Here is a 21,140-nt window from a genome sequence, read left to right on the forward strand (position 1 = left end):
CAACACTTTAGCTTCTTCTGCAAATATATCTGGTGTGATATTATATGTGCGAAGTGTTAAGATGAAGACAAGTCCTCCAAAAACAATAGTTCATCTTTAACGGACATTAATGTGGCCACAGCTGCACTCCACAGAATAATGTAACATGTTTAATATACGTTTAGAAATATACAGTGTGTATGAAAACATGGGATTTAAATAAATAAAGTGTAACTGTGTAGAATATGGTTCCATTTGTTAATTAGTTAAATTTACTTACATTTTTAAAGGTACACTGTGTAGTTTCTAAGTATTTTATTAGCTAAAATCAATGTCTTTATTCATAAATATGTCCTAATTGTTGTAAAATTCCTCTGCCAATGATCTGACTTATCCTCGTAAGCGAAGAATTTCTTATCTTTATTTTCATGGGACGGGTAAGTCCAAGGAGGCTTCCATGTCGTTCCGCCATCTTGTGTGAAGTTGCAGTTTGTTTGAAATAACGAACCTCATCACCCAAAAGAAAACTCGATGAAGTGCTATTGGAAGACATGTCGTCATCGCTTTTAACGGCTACCGTTGCAACACGCATTTGAAAAAGCGAGGCACTAGAGAGCAGTATTCGCTTGTATGCAAAATAAAATTTTACCGCTAGATGGGAGAAATTCCACAGTGTACCTTTAAGTATAATCAACTTCAATGTTTAAGTCATATCAGCTTAAATTACATTAAACTGACTTAAAAATTAGTTCAATCTTGTATAACTTATTTAAAAAAGTTTGGCTTAACTTATTTTGATGAGTTAAAGCAATGTAAAAACATATGTTGTCATAACTTATTGATCATATATTGATCACAGTGCATAAGAACTTAGAGTGTGTACATTGCTGTTTCAGAAGACTTCTGTGGAAAACTGAGTTAAATAAATTATTTTGATGAGTTAAAGCAATGTAATAACTTTTTTACAGTGTCAACGTGAAGTAACAATGAATAATACTTCTGTATCTGAAGAATGTATTAATCTAAGTTATAAATGTCAGCATCTACTAATCAAAAATTTGATCTGTTCATATTGTTTAATAGACCTGAGCTAGCATGAACTAACAATGAACAGTTGTGTTTTTATTAACTTGTTAATAATGATTAGTAAATACTGTAATTAATGTGTTGTTCATAAGTTAATGTTAATGCATTACCTAATGTGTAAAATAAAGTTATGCAATGAAGAAGAATTTACATGATGCTTAAATATAGATGACTGATTTTTGCCACATTAACTTCAACTCAAGGCTAATAAACAAACAAAAAAAATAAGAGAAAGAAATGTTGATATAATACGATTCTTCACTATTTCCAGTTCACTAGCTGTAAACCTAACCTTGTACAAAAGGTCAAAGGTCAAGTGTTATACGATAAAGTAGTAGGTAAGCCATGCACAAAAACAAAATGGCTCTTTAGAATAAGGCATGGTACTAGTATAGTGCAATACGTACATTTTGTTAGACGCGATTTTATTTAGTCATGTCACCTTTGACAGAGTGACCGAAGAAGCTCTCGCATGTCAACATCTAGTGCTGTTGAGTAAATGTGGCATTACAGATCGCATGTATCCGCCCAGCAACCACGGGAAGTCTTTCTGTCTTTCTTCTTACAGAGCATCAGCAGGAAGTGCACGCTTCTCTCTGTGTACACACACACACACACACACAGACACACACACAACACACCTACAAGAGTCAGAAGTGAAGACCTGTGGCTCCCCATCCCGGACAAACAGGAATCAGAGACCATGCTCAAACGCAAACTCAGTGAGTACATTTGATTTCTGCCATATGATGCAATCATTCAGATTGGCATCTCTTTGCCATGAGGCTTGTTCTTGTGGTTAAAGTCTCTGGTCGGTTAAGCAAGTCTATTAAAGTTCAAAATGCCTTAAATAACGGCCCACCGTCCTTGTTGAATCTATCAGCGAGTTGGAGCAGGACTGTTGACATGATTGATTTTTATAATGGCCTTAAAGGGTATAATGTTCCGCTCTTATGAAGGTTAGTGTATGTGAAGGCACTAGTGCATAGACATACGTTTTTTAAAAGGCTTTTTGTTGTTTTGCTCGCATGCCTTGAGGTAAAGCCAAAGCCAGGATCACACCCATTCTGAAGACAGTGATGGGATATGGGAATACCGTAATGACATTTGGGGATTCAGCTGCACCAAGCAAATGAATGTACTTTAGACTAGATCAATATGAGCCAAATTGAACATCGACCAAGAGAAAACAAACTCATGATGAAATTTAAAAGTCTTTTATATCAGATTAGTTTGAGTGTTATGAGGTCAAATAAGGACAAAGTATAGGATATATTGATAAACTGCAACTGAGAGATGTATTGTGTAAGATTGAGAGCAAAACATGTAAAAGCAGTCATGAAAAACAAAAAACCCACAAACAACACGTCACATTTTTAACTCGTCAAAATAAGTTAAGCAATTTTCAACTTTTTAAAATAAGTTGTACAAGATTCAACTAACTTAAAGTCAGTTTAATGTAATTTAAGTTTAAAAGACTTAAACATTCAAGTTGATTATACTTAAAATTTTAAGGCAGAAACTTTTCTTTTACAGTGTGGTTATCATTCAAACAACAGAAGCAGAAGTTTTTAAAACCTAAAATCTATTTTTAAAAATATTTAAATATGCGTTCATATGCACACACCCGTCTATTGCCAGTAAAAATATAGATAATTGAAAAAAAAAACTGTACTTTTTGCCTTACTACAATTTGTCAAAATGGAATGTCCATTAAAGTTTTGAACATTTAAATTGAAAAATTAACAGTATGATGAAATTATTAGGAAAAAAAACAGTAAATATAGCAAACATTCAAAAAATATTAAAACTTTATTTTGATAAATTATTATTGTAATATAAAATTACAACAAATAAAATGTATAAAATGCAACTTGCCCTGACTTGAACTTTATGAAAAATACCCTTTTCATGAGAAAATAAGGTAACCTTTCAATTCAAATCTATTTTTTTATTTCATAGGCTGACTATAGTCCAGTTACGTGTGGTTTTTTGTTTCTTCTTTATATGTGAAAATATGTTTACATTTCAAATTATGCACGAATAAACAGTAAAGTAGATATTTAAATATTTATTCTTTAATGTTTAAATATTAAGCAAGAAAACACACATCATTTTGTGTTTTAGGAATCTGTGCTATGGACCCTTTCACAGACCGTGATGATGCGTTCCCACAGTTATCAGCATTGCAAAGCTAGTATCGTTTCATTTTTTTGTTTCTTCCTTAATATCAGTTATACTTTTGCAAAACTTCAAGTACAGTACCCAGAAATACATTAAGAACTACATCACTTTTAATAGTCTCCTGTGTTATTGACTCCAGTCTGTCTGGTGATGAATATACTCAGTCTGGACCAGACCACTTGACAAGAAACAAAACCAGTCCCGGGCTAAACTCTGACGCTCCCTCGAGAGCTATGATTATTAAGATAAATGAGTCGACATTCCATCAGTGACAGAGAGAAATTTAAGGGCAGGACATTGAAGATCATGCTAGAAACCAATTACGATAAAGCTTTATTTTAAGACTCGCCTTCCTGTTTGTACAGTATCTTAATTTCCTCCCCCGTTCATCATTATCACTGTTCTGCAACCATGACATGATTTTCATCAGAAAGAAATATTCTGGCTTCATTCATGAGAAGCTGAGTCTCTTTAGTCTTAGAGACTAAAGGGACCAATGCATTTTTTCTCTCTCCCACGGACAAGGTCAGGTCTTGTATATTTACTTAAGAGGCTACATGTTTCTTTCTCACATTGAAAGAACTTTAGGAATGGCAGGGACCCTATAGGGTGCACACACAGTCCTATAAACCTTTTACTTTTGAACCATTCGAGACATTTAGAAAACTGCAGAGTTACGGCATGCACAACATGCTTTCTCCCTTCTCAGGCTTCAAGTGGTTTGGTAGCCTCACCAACCTCCGGCGTAAATCAGATGCCCAGAAGGACGGCGGATCCGTCAAGGAGCTGGCCGCTGACGATTTGGGCATGAGTCCACGGAGCCAGAGCTACGCCAGCTCCAGTGAGATGTACACGCACATGGGCACCATGCCACGTCACCCGAAGAAGGACAAAAGCTTGAAGAAGAGCAAGTCCAAGGACAAGGACAAGGACAAGGCCAACCTCAGTCGGAGTCAAAGCTTGAGACCTTCACAAGACCATGTGTTGGATTCACCCCTTCTCAGCGTACTTCAGGGCCTGGAGGTTCTGGAAAACCCCATTATGGAGGACACGTTAACTGTCGGGACTAGAGATAGTCACATCCAGAACCGTGACCTTCCAACTCTACCAACTGTGGATGGACACTCAACGAAGCTGGAAGATGAACATAAGGAGCCTGTAGTTGACTCCAGGATTCATGTCGATCCACCGAGTGCATATCCAGAGCCTTCACCAGATCTATGCTTGAGCAAAGAGTCAAAGCTCCAGCCAATGCTGCCCAAGAAAAAACACAGAGAAGAAGATGCATCCGTGAAGGGTGCTGAGAAGCTCCAGGTGGACAGTGACTTGATTCAGTTGCCTCTGAAGAGGAGCAGCCAGATGGAGCAGAAGACAGCAGTTAGAGAGGATCCTGATATAGAAGCAGACTGTACGCAGGAAAAGATGGAGCCTAACAGGTAAAAATCACGTTACTTGATTTTTGAATATGATCTTTGTTTGTTGTATACCTTTAAAGTCTTCAAAGTTTTTAATGTTGTTTATATGTCTTTGGCCACGTTTTGAATTGAAAATACACCCAATGGAAACACGTCAATTTCGCAAAAACTCCCATTTATCGCAAAAAAAGTTTTTACGCTTGCATGAGGTGCTTTTTCAGGCAATTCGGAAAAAAGAGTTCTTTATTAAATTCATAAAAGACAGGAAAAGAATTACAGGAATACTGAATTCTAAACTTCAAAGAAATGCCACAATCAAGAGGTTGAAGCAGAAATGAGGGAGAAACACCCAGAAACTCCATGTGCCGCTCACAAGTATAAGGGTCGTTTTTTGTCGACATTTAGAAAAAAACGCTAAAATTTTGCGCAAATCTGTAATGGAAACGCGCCTTATGTGGTGTTTTTAATGTAATTTAAGGCAAACCATGTACAAATTCATAAGTCAACAACACCATTGCTGAGTAGTTTCTCCTTAAAACTGCAGTGAACCAAAGAAAGTCTCAAAAAACACGGTTTGAAATCGCTGGTGTTTCTGGCGTCACAAACTACCTTGTAATCAACGAGTGGATCTCTGAGTGAGTGGAGGCAGGAATCATTTGCATATTCATAGAACCGCGAATACTAAATGAGGCAAGGGTGTAGAGTTACATTCAAAATATTTTGGGCATGAAGAATTTAAATTTAAATATTTTGGTGATCAAAGGTGAGTTTTAAGGGATAAAATGAATGACAGGGTATTTTTAAGTAGGCTACAGTAGTTTATTCAGTACAGTAGCCCACACTTAAAGTCGGCATGAAATGAAAGTCTTTTCTTCCCTATTTACTGTATATCTGAGTGAAACGGCTTTTTGAACAAGAAAAAATGTAGGGCATGACTTGAATTTGTCCATTGGGAATTGATTGGATCAACACTTGTTGAGTGAAAACAGTATTGTAACCTCATGTGATGAAGCAGGTTGTGAGAAGGAACGGGAGGTAAACTCACTACTCTTTGAATTCTTCAAATCAGCAGTTGGAGTTATTTCAGAAATTTTTTGATTCATTTTTCCAATGAGGATTCAACACAAAGTGCGCACATCTAATGGCAAAAAGCTCAATAAGGGTGCTCAACCACAAAAAAATCTGTAAAAAAGGAAGGAAAAGTTGCCACAGCTTCCAAAAATAGATATTTATTTCATGTTCTAAGTAACCACAGGTGACGTTTCGAGGCCAATGGCTCTTCAACAGATTATTTTTTCAATGGAAAACAAGAACAAGAAAAAAGCAAGTTAAACTGTGTCTCTAGTTGTTTTCGCTGGAAGTTCGGCAACTGCGCTATACAGAAATCTGACAGAAACACTGAAGTATATAGTCATTGCTATGGAAATTATAAACTGTTGATTTTAGTTGCATTGGTTAACTGACACTCTCTAAACATCAAGGTTATTGTAGGTTTGCATTTAGTTTTTATTTTAATATAATTTTCACATTTCCTATAAATTTCAGTTTAGTTTTATTTAGTTCAGTAATGGTTTTGTTAGTTTTAGTTAATTTTTTTATTTTGTGAACACATTTATATATATGTTTTTATATATTTAGTTTCAGTTTTAGTTTTAGCAATTAGGCCTATAGTTAGTTAAGCAGAGTTAACAGAGTACTTCCAGTTAAAGACATTTCATTTCAGCAATGTTTGCAGTTTACAGTTAACTTGTGCAACTTTGTGCAAACCTCTTAATAATAAAAATAAAATATTTGAACATAGAACCAAACAAATGCAAATTAAAAGAATAAAAGTAAAATTGATTCATTCATAGCATTCATATTAAAGATGAAATGTTGTTAAACATGTTGGTGTATAAGAAAAAGAAAACAAATAGGCCTATGCTATGATTATTCTTTTGTATTCGTTATTTCAATTATTAATCCTTTCAAATATTATTCTAGTAATGATCCATTTGTGCTTTTTGTCTATTGTAGGCTATATTTTAATATCATATATTCATATGTGTTCTATTCATACTATTCAGAGTTGTATTCTATTCAGACCAGACCAGTTCACTTCTACTCCGACAAATCCTGTGTCTGTGGGTTAGATATGCTATGTGTTTTTTCCGTTTTCTGCTCAGTGTGGTATCCTGTCTTAATATGTCTGGTATCTGGTTTATTATTAAGTTTCACATGAGATGGTTATTTTACCTGGAATTAATGGACAGCTGCATTTGCATACGGTCTATCTATACATGATGGAAATACTTATTTGGCCATTTCGGCTTCTTAAAATAAGGCTGCAAAAGACGCGAGCGCAACGGTCACGTGTCCACATCTAGCTCGTGTTTACATTGAAAAATAAAGTAGCGCATTCTAATGGAAAAACTTGATTTTCCTGCACAGGATGAGAGCTTATTAATTACGTAAACAATTATTTATTTTTGCAAATTATTATTTTGTTTCAGTTCGTTTTTCAGTAGCCTAACTGTTGTTAGTTTTGTTTCGTTAGAACAGAGTAGCAAGTTTCTCTTCGTAAATCTTTGGCGTAAACTCGCCTTAAAAAAATAGGCCTACCCCATTTTGTGAATATTGCTTCCAGCTCTAAGAGATCTTTGCTGCAGCCTGTATCATGATGATATACTGTATATAAAGGCAAGGTAAGGATGTAGACAGGGATAAGCCTACATTAAGATAATCCTTTGGCCACTGGGCTACAGTATTACAGTAAGACCCCCCTAATAAAAATGTCACTAGGCCATTAGACAATACATACTTTTCAAATCATGCTTGTGTATGAATAAATTCGACCAACATAACTTAAGAACTTTTATTCTTTGTTTTTCTAGCTGAAAAGTCCTTGATAATGTCGGTAAAATCACATTTCTGGAGAATGCCACTCTCAATAGTCTCCATGTCCAGTTTTGAGAAAGATTCAGGAATTTGAGTGTCGAAATATCATGTTCACGCAATAGCACCTTCGAATACTATCCCTGTCCCAAATGGCACACTTCATGTACAGTAGACTCGCGGTCTTGTGGACTTACAATGACAAAGAAAAAGATTGTAGGGCGTACCATTGGTCATTTTAGGCGTCAGAAGCCGTTATACGCCCTTGTTGCCAACTTTTCCCGAGCCCGTGAACTCCTCAGAAAACTTCTTCCCGACAGTCAAAGCGGCATTACGTCATAAAAATGTGGTCTCAGAGGAAATGGTGAGGGCTAAGGGATCCATACAGAGCCACAGTCTGCATGAACGTGCATTGGGATCTGTCAGCTGTCAAAATAGGGAAAGTGAGTGACTAAAGTAATATCAAAGATGGTGGTGTAAATAAAACCGTAAAGTCTTATCACATTCGAAGCGGCAAAAGTTAAGGTGCAAGCTCATCAAATTAATCAAATCAAGTCAATCAAATGAACTGATAACTGATCATACATTAAGACATTACAGTGATTTATTACAGAAAGAGTAGGGGTGTAATCATATCTAAATTCCCTCCATTGACCCTTATCAATCATGGCATCCGATCCTAATAATCCCCATCCACTGAATGGGCTCGATCTCTCTCGCTCCTCTCCACCGCTGGTGTGAGTGAGCTGTGGCTCCACGATTGCAAAGCGCTTTGGGTTTACAATAGTAGATAATAAAGTGCTATATAAATGCTTCATCCATTCAACTCTTCACAGATTAATCAGGAAGCTGCACTGTAATGTCAGACGAGAGTAATCCTCGTGTCTGACCACATACCGTGACAGCGTGGTTTTGTGATACAATATATGCTCTTGTTCCTTTGTGAAAGCGGTTCTGGCTCGTTGTACATGTGCATCAGGATTGATGTCACGCTTGAGATGATCTCATGAGATAGAAGCTGAGAAAAAAACATTACCGTGATTCTCCGAGATCTGCTCTGTGCGTTTGGACATGCAGTCTAATACAGTTTATCTCATGGGGCCCGTCCCAAACGCCACTGGAAACCTGTTATTTTTTTCCGTTTGGTAATAACAAAATGCCAGAATATTAGGGAGAGTTCACCAAAAATGTTTAATAATAATTCACTCACCCTCATATAGTTCAAACCTGTATGAATTTCTTTCTTCCGCTGAACACAAAATAAGATATTCTAAAGAATAGTAACCAAACAGTTGATAGACCCCATTGACTTCCATAGAATGGAAAAAAATACTATGGATGTTAATGGGGTCCAACAAAGTGTCATCAGCTGTGCTCAAAGTATCTGCCCTTATGTTGTTGAATTTTGGTTATTTAAGAAATTCATAAATAAATGTAAGATGCCCTGTTGAAATATGTATGATATGGCTTTATTTAAAACGTAAAGGTAACGCATAAATACACCTGTGCATCCTCACTCGGAAGCTTCCTCACTCCTCGTTCCTCGCGGGGCCGTTAGAGAATTGAGTTGTCCTTCAAGATGGCTGACTTCGATCGGTTTACGGGTCACGGGCTGGAGGACGGAGGAGCGAGGAAACGAGGAAGCATCAATTTGAGTATTGAAAAGCACCCGGTGTTTCAACAGTGACCCTCATAAATCCACATTAGAGGGCAGCGGAGAGCAACAGGATGAACAGGGATTCACAGGAAAGTCGCTGTTCATTCCTCTCAGCTTCCACAAGGACTCGACAGACTGTAGTCTGGGAACAGACTGGGAAATTTAACTTACAAATTTAAATTAGGAAACACCTCAGTGGTCTTTTTTTTTTTTTTTTAAGAAAAAGTTTTTGGTGTTGTCGTTGTGTCTGAGTATGAAGTTGCACAAGGATCTAAGGTGAGTTTATCATTGTCAGTATGTTGTGTGTGTCGCAGAGTAAATGTCAAAAATTCAACATGGTATTTGTAGTTTCCTTTAAAATGATGCTTCTACAAAAAAACATAATACTTTTCATAATCTTTCAGTGATTTCGATTAATTTTTTTTTTAAATTTTTTTTATTATAATGACAGTAGTGGCTAAATTGCATTATATATGATATAAGTATGTAGTAAATAGTGAACTTGAAAAAAGAATTAGATCACTTTTTATCACTACTTTGAATTCAACATTGCCTGTACAAAAGTGTCCAAAGTAGTAATATCAAATGATAATGCTTTGTTACTTTGAGACATTATATGGCAAATAAAATAAAAGAATAATGATAATAAGTATTATTATGGTACCTTTGTCTTGTGGAGGCGTTTTAATACAGTTAAACTGTATGCTACAAAAGCATTGTACCCTGGTTTGTTATAATTAGATTGTACTCATAGCTCTTTATGAACGACACCTGGTTTGTTGTTTGTGAGCAAGATATTTCCCTGTCATTCAGAATATGTCTGAAAGAGAATAATGATGTGAGGTCAGCCAGCACAGCTGGAGGATGTGAGAAATGTCTTCGGGAAACAGTGTAAGAGTCTTCCTGTGTTTGTATGCAATGTTTTTAAGAGCTTCACCAGCATCACTTTAACAACTTCTGATAAAACAGTATAAAAGATCATCTTTCACTAAACGAAGATCGTACAGTATGCATCTAAATTCAAGTCGTCACCTCATAAATTCTTGGTGGTGAGATAGCGTTGAAACTACTGTTTAACACACACTTGTTTCACTTCTTTGATTGACTGAGCATTAATTCAATGTCTTTTCAGTGTGTTTGGCAGTGGCTTCCACACACTTCTGCGTTTATTAAACTTCTCACACACTGAAAGTTATTTCTTGCCATGATCTGACAGTGAATTTGCTGTTGCAGATTTATCAAACATCACTCTTCCCATAAGTTTGTTTCTCTCATACACATTTTGTGGTCGTTTTTTTGGGTTTCCTCTTTACCAAAAACTCCTTCTGTCATGTACATGTAGGGAAAACTGGGGCTAGTTATCACTCTTTTACACCAATGAAAATTCCTCAGGGTTTATTTCAATTTAAGTCAATTTCTGAAACTTTTAAACATTCAACAAGAAAATAAATCATTCACAACATATCTAACCCTGTACAGTACCGGTAATATATTTTTATATAATGTTTATTATAGGCTGTTTAATATATTTTTTTTATTGATAATATAAAAATTAACAAATCAGTAATATGTTCCTCTTTCATTCTAAATATTCCACACAACCTGAAACATTGAAAAAAAAATCTTGTTAAAAATAATGCTGCTTTTCTCATTTTCAATGTATTTTAATTGTTTTGAAATGACAGATTTGTCTGTAAAAAAAGTAAAAGAATGATTCGATCATGCCATTTTAATCACTGTAAAAAAAAACTGTTAAATTTACGGTAAAATACTGGCAGCTGTGGTTGCCAGAAATTTACCGTATATAATACGGTAGCAACATTATAGGTTTTACAGACTTAACATAAAATTTACAGTAATAAACCGTATTTCACTATCTGATATAATGTTAATTTACCAACCTATTGAAGAATTAATATCTGTTTTGTACCATTATAATACACTGACAACCAACAATCACAACAGTGATGAGAGTTACATGATCATCATCATGATCCATCATGGTAACACACATGGAATTTTAAAAATGCATTACATTAAAAAATTAATTTAACAACATTAAATGTAACATAAAACTGATTAGAAAAAAACTAAGAAAACTATGAACAAACAGTTATTTAAAAAAAAATACAGTACATCAAATGTGAAGTGTCATGCAGGGAATTGTGGGATTGTCAATTAAATTTTTTTCTTTTTCACTTTCAAAAACTGTAAATTTAACAGTATTTTACAGCAAATTGACATTAAATGTACCATTCAATCTATCACAGTAATTTACCGTACATAGTAAGGAAACTTTCTGTTAACCAATTAACAGTTTTTCACTGTAGCATGTTTACAGTCTTTTACCGTTAAAATCACAATAATTTTTTATTCCAATTACTGTGGTCAAATGCTCTGTAATTCCTGTTTTTGGATTCAACCTCATTTCATTGTGTCATTGATGTGGCGTGCAGAAGGAGGAACTTGAAGGAACACCCTTTTCACTTCCTTTAGATGTTAAAAAAAGGTCAAGTTCCTCCGTGAGTTTTACTAAGCATCTTCTGACGTGAAAACAAACGAAACGGGAAGAGTAAAAAAGTTGCTTATTGATGACATCAATCTCATTACAAGTCTAATTCTCTCCCTAAATCCCCTAAGTTTGACCTTGAGGTGGCTTTCAATGTTTTTTATTTCAATTTATTTAGCTAGTTTGCAATGTAAGTAACTGTGCATAAAGTGGGATAATCTGCAGTTAGCTTTGCTTTGGAGGTTTATTGCACAAATATGACTAGCTTACGGTTACCTATATTGCGTAATATATAATATGAATCGTTTTTCTTTTCACAGACAGCTGGACACCACAGACAACCAAGGAGAATATGTGGAAGTAAGGCTTTTTTTTTCTTTCTCTTAGCAAGAAGTGACTTGGTAAAGTGTGTTTAAACTAGGCAAATCTCTCATCCTTAATAAGTAGGAGCTGGAAATAATTCTGGTAATATATCTATCTATTACTTCAATCTGTCTGTTCTTTGAGGCTTCCTCCTTACAACTTGCTGAATATGGTTATTTCATGCTTAATTAGGCAAAATCCCTGTATTCATTAACTAAGTGCACCATTTGGAGATGTAATAAGAAATTAATCTAATGAGTACTTTTGGAATGTGCTGATTTGGTGCAAATTAATGTCCTTCCTGTGCCTACCCTTATTTACAGTCATTAAGATATTAGATTCTGCATTTAATTGCTGTGTAGTGCACTCTTCTGCCTCTAGATGGAGCTGTAAACTGCTCTTCATCTCAAGCTCTGTGTAAGGGAAGGTTAGGTGTGGCCAGGCCCACATGACCCTCAAGCCTTCAAAACACACATACTTATTTACACACACACTGTATAAAATATGTGCACACAAATACTGAAACTTCCTCTTTGACTGTGACGCATGCACACAGTAAATGTGGATGGGACATTCACATCCACATGTGTGGATTCCCATCCCATCCCATCCCATAATGGATGGGAATTGTGAGGAAGTAAACAATCCTGATTCCTTAATTTAGTACTTCTGAGGATGAAACGTTTGGGAAAATGCGGACCTCTGCAGTTTGCTGCCAAATGTAGCATGTAACATATTTTGTCATGCATTCATTTGTGTTTCATTATAACAAAAATTCTGGAAAGATAATGTGTCTTTACATAATATCTTATAAACAACCAGTCATTAACTATAATGATTAAAAGGTACACTATGCAAATTGTGGCCCTCTAGCAGTTAAAAAACAAAACTGCATGCATTTTGCAGAAGAACATTGTTTTGGTTGTGCTTCGGCTCTGAGTGACTGTGCGGATGAAATTACCGTTCACAATAGATAATGATTTACAATCAACTCTGTTAGAGAGCTACATATGGCAATTTATCTGTTCAATAAAATACCTTACTCATCTGTTGAGAAATAAAAACACCATCTCCGGATTTTAAATCCCTCAGTTCTCAACATCTCCAAAAAGCCAAACCAATGTTGATTCTTGTTTTATTACGAGCTCTGTCACATTCTCGTTTTGCCAGCAGATTCTCCTCCGTTTGTTTAAAGGGGTCATGACATGAGAAACCAAATTTGCATTGATCTTTTGGTATATAAGAGGTCTTTGTACCATTAAAACGTCCTGCAAGTTTCATAGCTTAAGACGTCCTCCCCATTATAAACGAATCATTTATTTAATCAAGCTCTAAATACAGCTCGTTCTGGATCCATGGTAAGAAGTGACGTCACGGTACGAAGTGACGTACCAGCGTTTGCATACGACCGTCTCCAGCAGAAGACAACTACGCTTAAAGCGCAAGACAACTACGCTCATTTCGTATCGTTGTCGCCCCGCGTGCCGCGCACCTCAAGTGTTCAGTCGACGGACAGTGAGTGGGTCTGTGTACAGGGAAATTACGATGCCACGCAGATGTGCAGTTCCTGGCTGTGGACAAACAACATCTTTGAATACGCTGCGAAAGATCCAGTCGTCAGGGAAAAATGGATGCACTTTATTTTTTTGCGGAAGTCCCAGTCCATTTGAAGGATGACTGTTTTGAGAACAAATCCCAAAATGATGCTGGCTTTGCCAGAAAACTGTTGCTCAAAGATAAGTCCGTGCCGACTATTCTGGGCTCAACAACGACGACGCAAACTGTAAGTAATGTATTTAAAACTTTAAACTACTTTTTAAATACGCTGAATCCGCAAATGTTCTGGCTGGGGGCGTTAATAATTGATGCATAGGCACTGACGTTAGCCAATCATAACAGTGGGCGTTAACACTGAACTCTTAAAGGGGAAACACCCCCAAAACAGACTGTTTGAATCAGAGGATGAGAAACAGGGTGGGAAAAGGTCATAAATCACTACATTTTAAAAGTTTTTTGTAAAAAAAACTATAGTAATACTATAATTGCACCTAAGGGAACATAATAATAAAAATAAAAAAACCCATGTCATGACCCCTTTAAAACGGGTGATTCCCTGGAGGTTGGAGATTTAGCTGCTCCATGTCAACCTTTCTCACTCGTTGTTACAACCTCTGCCACTCCCACACTATACATGAATCAATGTAGCCGGAGCAAATTTCTCTATTTACGGATATGACGAGACACGCACAGGTGAGTGACGTATGTACTCAATTAAAATATAAACACTTATAATAGGCTTACCCTGTGAATCAGGGTAAGACAATTGATGATGTATTGACTCATTATTTAAATGTTGTTCATTTTGAACAAAAAAAGTTACATAGTGTACCTTTAAGTCGCACTAGCCTTAAATACACCATAACATAATAAAACTTCTTGCTTTAGTTTTTAAAAATAATCTGATCATAGGAGCCATTTGTTTGTGATTTTGACAACACTTGTCATGCAGTATGTTTTTGGTTCACTAAAAAGAGCCGGCTGATAAGAGTCATTCGTTCAGAGATTGAACTGAGTAGAAATGGTTTTTGATTCCCACATAGACTTATAGCAACATGGTCGTAGCAGCTATGAGGCCATCGAGGTCTGGAACTCTGTACATTTTTCATATTAATAAATCAAATTTGAAGTTCTCTGAATTACTAGTTAGCCGTTTAAAACATCTATGAGTGTCTGCATGTATAATTCAGTCTAGACAGTTTGCTAGATTGTTTATAATCTGTGGTGTGAGAACGATGGAGAGCGGTTCATGTCGCGGCGAGACGCTGGCAGAGTGGATAGGGCTTGAAAAAAAAAAGGTTATTTTGTTCAGTTTTGTAGTTAACCTTTCACAAAGTCATGCTAAAAACATTTAAACTGTTAGAGCAACAAAACATCCTTAAAATTGTTTCCATCCATAATTACTAGAAACTGCGTAGGTCTAGCTTTTTTTTATTACTTTCTATAGTTGTATTCATGTTTTTTGTTAGACAATCTGTCCATGTTGATATGCGTCACATTTGACTAGTTTCTGCCAAGTGACAGATGTATCTGCGGTAGATATGTACTGGTTTGATTGGATACACATCCTCGTTTCCCTCCATTTCTTGGATGCCTCTCTTCTCCGCCACAATATGAAAGTTTAATGGTGTCTGAGTTAAAATGAGTCTCTGCCCTGAATGTTCACTGTAATGGCAAAAAACAGCTCTTTCAACTGGAAGCAGAGATGAACAACTGGTCTTCGCTCCAGAACAGAGCGTTCCCAGAGGCCCAGACACTTGAGGTGTTGGTGATTGCGTTCTTCCATTCAGCCGTTGATACGCGATGTTTATTTTCTGCCGGGCTGCCATCTCATTATCTCGGCTGTTCCTAGATCTCACACCTTTCCCAGAACCTTAGGATTGAACTCCTAACCTTTCTGCTTGCCGCTAACACCAATTAGCAGTTTCCTTTCAATAATTGTATCACTGAAAACTCTACTGAAAGATACCAAAGCTGATCTCTCGTACCAGCACTACTGTAGTGTGTACCACAGTGTTTATATGGTACTCCCAAAGTAATACCATGATTCTACTTTCATACTTGTCCAAAAACAAAAAATCACAGTATTTCTATATCTAGTAGCATGGTATTGCCATTGTACCATGTCCACCAAATCATATTAGAACTATGGTCATTTTTGTTACATTTTAGCATGGTTTCATTTATATCGAAATTAACTGATATTTGTATGAAAGGCCCACTGAAGTGCTTTTAAATGCACAGCATTATTCGATGTGTTGACGTAATTTCCACTGAAACAGGAAGACAGGGCGGGACATATTAAACAGCTCCTCCCCTTTTTAAAATAAGCCAATAGTGTTTAGTTTATATCACAGCTTGAACAGAACTTCATTCGCCCCAATGGAAAGCATATTTACACTGTCTGACTCGTTCCCTATATCTTATATAGTGCATTGTGGACTATTCACTATTTACCATATAGAAAACAGTAATGGTGTGAACAAGTGACCGATTTCAGCCGCAGTTTCAGCATCTGTGTAAGTAGTGTAAGGGGGACTCTTTATATTCTAGAGAGCATTTGATTGGACAGAAAATCTGATGAGAAGCTGAAGTGCAGAGTGATGTCATCAGAATCACCCATATTGGCGGAAGTGAGAGATTAAGTTTTGAATGCTTAGATCTTCTAAATGCAAATTTTGTCATTGGTTTGGAGCACATTAACTTATAGATAACCTTAAGGCTAACATATTCATACTAAAAGGCAGAAACTAATTTTTTTTTTTTCATGGGGACTTTAAAAAGAGTTAATCTGGACACAACAAGTAATTGTGGTGATGTTCCATGGAAATCTCACTTCCACAGTGCTATGGGAGATTGCTTAGGCATTGCAAGGTGGTTGCTCTAGATGTCTTTTTTTTTTTACTGGTCAAAAGAGGCCAATCCCTGGTCTCTGTTAGCCTGGGAAAACCCAGACCACTTCCGGCAAATTTAGATTTGCTCTGCAAGTGGGTCTGGCAAAGAGCCCATTGAAACCCATTTCCAATCCGCCGAAATCGCGGCACCAATCAGAAACGTTTTACACGATGACGACAGAGCAGAGACGGTGACGCAGATTTTGTACATTACAGAGATGGATGCCGCCGTGGAACATCACAACATCACTCGTTCGAATCAGCTATCGCGTCTGTTTCAAGCGATTTAAAATGGTCATTTTCGTTAACACAAACAGAGAATTGCTGAGAGTCTCGAGATGTTTCTCCGTCGCTCTGCATACGTCATGTCATTCATCGCTCTGATTGGTTTTAGATCTATCCGACGTCCGTTGGTGACGCCCCTGTGGAAATGAATTGTCTATGGAGCTTTGCCAGACCCTTACTCAGTTACAACTGAGAGGGTCTGGGTTTTCCCAGGCTAGGTCTCTGTGATATTTGGGATGCAAGTTATGTCTCAGATCCTTCTTTCAATGTGTTTTGTGTGTTTTGTTGTACAACAGGCAAAGATCATAATTTAGATTGCTTAGTAAAGTAACAGCACCATCTCCTCAACAAGCTGCATGATTTGTGCTCCCATGGTTAGGGGTTTTAAAAATGGCAATGGTAATAGTGATGCATAAGAAGAACGAGACATGTAGAAGTGAACTCAATGAATTGAGAAAGACAAAGTGATGTAAACTCAGCTGGTGAAAGATGGAGGTTGGTATACCCCTTTTTTTCCACTCCCTCCTATTTTTCAGCATGGAAATACATGCAGAACAGACAGTTATTCCATTTAAATCAAATCACTATACACAGCTCTGCATTGATTATACTGTAAATGGACTAGACCTCACACACTAACATGGTCTTCTATTACTGCTACAGATCAAACCAAATGACCAAACTGCTTGATCAGCAAAAGCAGTGCCGACTTGGGCAGGAGCCATTGCATGGCAACTACAATACCCAGAATTCCAAGGGGGCCGAGCTCATTAATGTTAATGGAAAGGGGGAGGTGAGGCGTTCGGGCCCTGTAGGCAAATGGAGGGAGAGACAAACCCCCTCCACCTCCTCATTATCAGTTCGCTCACAGAGTAGCTCCTCTCCATTGTACCACTGCACCCTGCCTGCAGGACACTCACTGTGTAATTAATATTTAACTGAGAGAGAGATTGAATGAAAGATTGAGGAGGGGTTGTGAAGGAAAATCCATGATCAGCATAGATACACACAACAGCGTGATACCGAAAACAAGAGAGGGAGCTCAGGAAGTAGAGATCTGGGACAGACAGGAAGGCAAGAAAAATCGAGTTCTCTATATTATCACAGTTGTTTCTCCTAGACATGACACATGTTATTTCTCCTATAGCAATGAGATTAAATCAAATTTAGCTAAATGCTGCTTTTCAGATTTCGTTCTCTTTTAGAGTTTCAGAAGCGATCTGATCCTTTATCTCAAATACTGCTCGGCAGCAATGCCAAGGTCATGGTTTCAATGGGATGCAATTGGAAGAATAATGACTGTTCTCAAACATTTCCTTCCATCTGCCATTGGTTAAACAAACAGGTAGTCCCGTCCCAATATCACACCATTGGTTGAGCCGTTATTGTTGTGCTGTTCTGGTCAGGACACTCAAGTACAGCAATGCTCTGATATACTACAGAGCCACTGGGAAATCAAGCTACAAAAAAGTCAATTTAGACAGTAATTTCATCTCTCACAAAAATCTGTCTGTGGTTGCCATATGTTTGTCACCATGTGTGTGTCATGTGAGACTCCTCATCATATCTCTGGAAATAGCATGAAATCCCTTTTTTCATTGCATGATCTCATGAGACAAACACGCACCATATCATATTTAACCCACACAATGGATTACACCTCTATCTTTTACTCTTTAAGCGCTTCAACTTGACATTCATCCTCCTTTTGTCTTAGGCTGATGAGCGTTCAACATGAAATTAACATGTTCTGAGAGGATTATCTGCAAATGCATAATAGCATCAGTGAGATTTCTTTGCAGAATGGGTTTCGTCTAATTATATCTTTTGTTTTTTCATTGTGTGACTTCCCTAGTTGATACTGTAAGCAGCATCAAAGTAAGCTTGTTTCAGAACCGAATTTATAGACTCAAAATACTGATGTGATCCTTACAGACATATTGCGTGTCCAGGAGGTGTGTGTGTGTGTCATCCTGCTCCTGGAGGGCCACTATCCTGCAGAGTTTAAATCCTAATTAAACACATCTGAACCAGCTAATCAAGGTCTTTAGTATTACTACAAACTTACAGACAATTGTGTTGCAGGAGGCTGGAACCAAACTCTGCAGGAACAGGATTGGACTTCCCTGATTTAATGGGATAGTTTACCCAAGAATGATAATTTACTCGCCCTAATATAATTCTGTACTCGTATGACTTGCTCCAAGTTTTGAGGAAAGTCCAGAATGTGAATGGGAATGGATGCTGTTGAGCTCCAAGCATAAAAAGAAACACCATAATTGTGGTCCATTTCAACTTGTATACTGTATACCACTTCTGAAGCCATGTGATTTTATGTGACTGAAATTTTAGCGATTTTTCACTGATATTCTTCCTCAACCACTGTAGCTCTCTAATCTCATTTGCACGAATTCAAACTTGACATGGCATGTTTGGTTACAAGACATGCAAGATCCATTGCCATTCGATGTAAAACCTGCCAAGTCTTGGTACGTAAATTTTGAATATGCAGAAGCACAAATAATATTTGTGAGCTATTACAGAGGGAACGATTATCTTGTGAATAACTCATTAACTTTCAGCCCATTCCTGTTTGGCAAATGACAGTCTTTCCTTTTTGTTTTGGATGAACTATTCCTTTAAGGATGCTGCTGTCAAAGCTTTCAGTTGGTTGCCATAGCAAGGCGTCCATTTTGATGTCACAATAGTCCCCAGGGAGCAAACGCCCCACCCTAGACTGCTGTGCCAGAGTCAGACTCATTTTATCTGGAGTAAGTATGTGTGCGTGGGTAGTATCCAATAGGGAATATTCAAAGACTGAGGCTCATTAGCAGGTTTTTACTACGTTCCTAGAAAACATCATTTTATTTCCAAGCACAACTCAGAATCTAAATATATCCTGCATGCCCAGACTTACAACATCTACTCCCGTTTTTTTGTATTATTATTATTATTATTTTTTAACTTGTGCACAAACAGTCATGTGTGCATGAATTTAACTATTTTCTCTGCTTGTGCGACTCAGTGGGTGTGGAAGAGTGTATGTGCATGAGGGTGAGCGTCTATAGACTAACTGCCCCCCTCCTGCTTTTCTTTTGCAGTCTTTCAAACCGGAATAAAAGGGAAAATTCCTTTGAGTAGGTGCTGAATGCGTACGCCACATACCCCTCTCTCTCTCTCTCTCTCTCTCTCTCTCTCTCTCTCTCTCTCTCTCTCTCTCTCTCTCTCTCTCTCTGTCTGTCTCTCTCCCCCCAGCATTGTTTGGAGCCCTGGAGGAGGGGGTGGGTGGGGTCTCAGTGCCTGCAAGCATCTCTCTCTTTCTACATCCCTCTCTCTCCCCCTCCGTCCCTCCCCCCTCCCGCTGCTTTCATCCAAGAGCGATGAGGTAATCCCTGCCAGCGCTGTGAAGCATAGCAAGCGCTAGAGTGAGAGTAAGAGGCAGTGGAACTGAGTGGGAGAGATACATTGAAAGTCAGAGAGGGAGAGAGAGAGATCGAGACATTGAGAAGGGAGAGAGAGGAAGCCGGTGCAGATCTGGGATGACGCTGGCTCCAGTGGAACAGCGATAGCACTGATCAGTTGCGGCAGTGGCTTGAGCGCGGGGTGAACGCTAGGAGACAGGGCATGACCCAGGGCTTCTAGTGGACTCCAGGGGTGGACGAGCCGAAGAGAGGAGGACCGGAGCCATGACGGAGAGATGCAGCCTGTGGAGTGCCCTGTCAGCGGCTGCCTGCTGCTTCTACAGGGGCTCCTTCATGCAGGTGCAGGTGAGAGGGGGGCTCCCCCTGAATGTTTATGTGTGTGTGAGCATGCCGCCACAGAGTATGTACATGTATACGCTGTGTGATGTGTGAGAAAAGGTGTGGATCTGGATTACATCATCTCTAAATGTGCCATGAGGAGTTCCTGCATGAGAAGTAGAGGAAGACGCATGTCACATTTCCAGTGTGTAGTGGTGTATGTAAGCATACATATTGATTCCTCTGTTCAGGGCATCTGCTCGCAGGGAAGGGTGCCCCTCAGGGCTATGTGTTTGGTCCGGTACAATTGTGCAAACCCAACAACTGTGTCATTCCACCAGCCTGGGCTATGATATCACTGCACTGTGTGTGTGTGTGTGTGTGTGTGTGTGTGTGTGTGTGTGTGTGTGTGTGTGTGTGTGTGTGTGTGTGTGTGTGTGTGTGTGTGTGTGTGTGTGTGTGTGTGTGTGTGTGTGTGTGTGACGATGTGCCGACTGGGCTCAGCTCACTTTGGCTCAGCTGTAACACTAGTGCTGATGGTGCACAGTTAGATGAGCGGGCAGGCAGGGCTCTGTTGTCACCCTGCGGTTATGTAGT

The 21,140-nt window shown here is 38.0% G+C and overlaps 1 protein-coding gene across 2 annotated transcripts in view; it reads left to right on the top strand.

Annotated features, from left to right (window-relative positions):
• The first annotated feature begins 1,677 nt into the window (after positions 1-1,677).
• sh2d3ca (SH2 domain containing 3Ca) overlaps positions 1,678-21,140 on the top strand; it is a 63,713-nt gene continuing 44,250 nt past the window's right edge. Inside the window, exons 1-3 of one of the 2 annotated variants that reach the window (XM_079599554.1) lie at positions 1,678-1,787; positions 3,959-4,685; positions 12,025-12,064. In XM_079599554.1, coding sequence (XP_079455680.1) covers positions 1,769-1,787; positions 3,959-4,685; positions 12,025-12,064 — 786 coding nt within the window. In that variant the 5' untranslated portion in view covers positions 1,678-1,768. Of the gene's footprint in view, positions 1,788-3,958; positions 4,686-12,024; positions 12,065-20,213; positions 20,571-21,140 lie in introns of those variants that run through there. The other variant, XM_079599555.1, reaches the window with a different exon arrangement.

Source organism: Phoxinus phoxinus, assembly GCF_949152265.1.
Source record: "Phoxinus phoxinus genome assembly, chromosome: 23".
Classification (NCBI taxonomy): domain Eukaryota; kingdom Metazoa; phylum Chordata; class Actinopteri; order Cypriniformes; family Leuciscidae; genus Phoxinus; species Phoxinus phoxinus.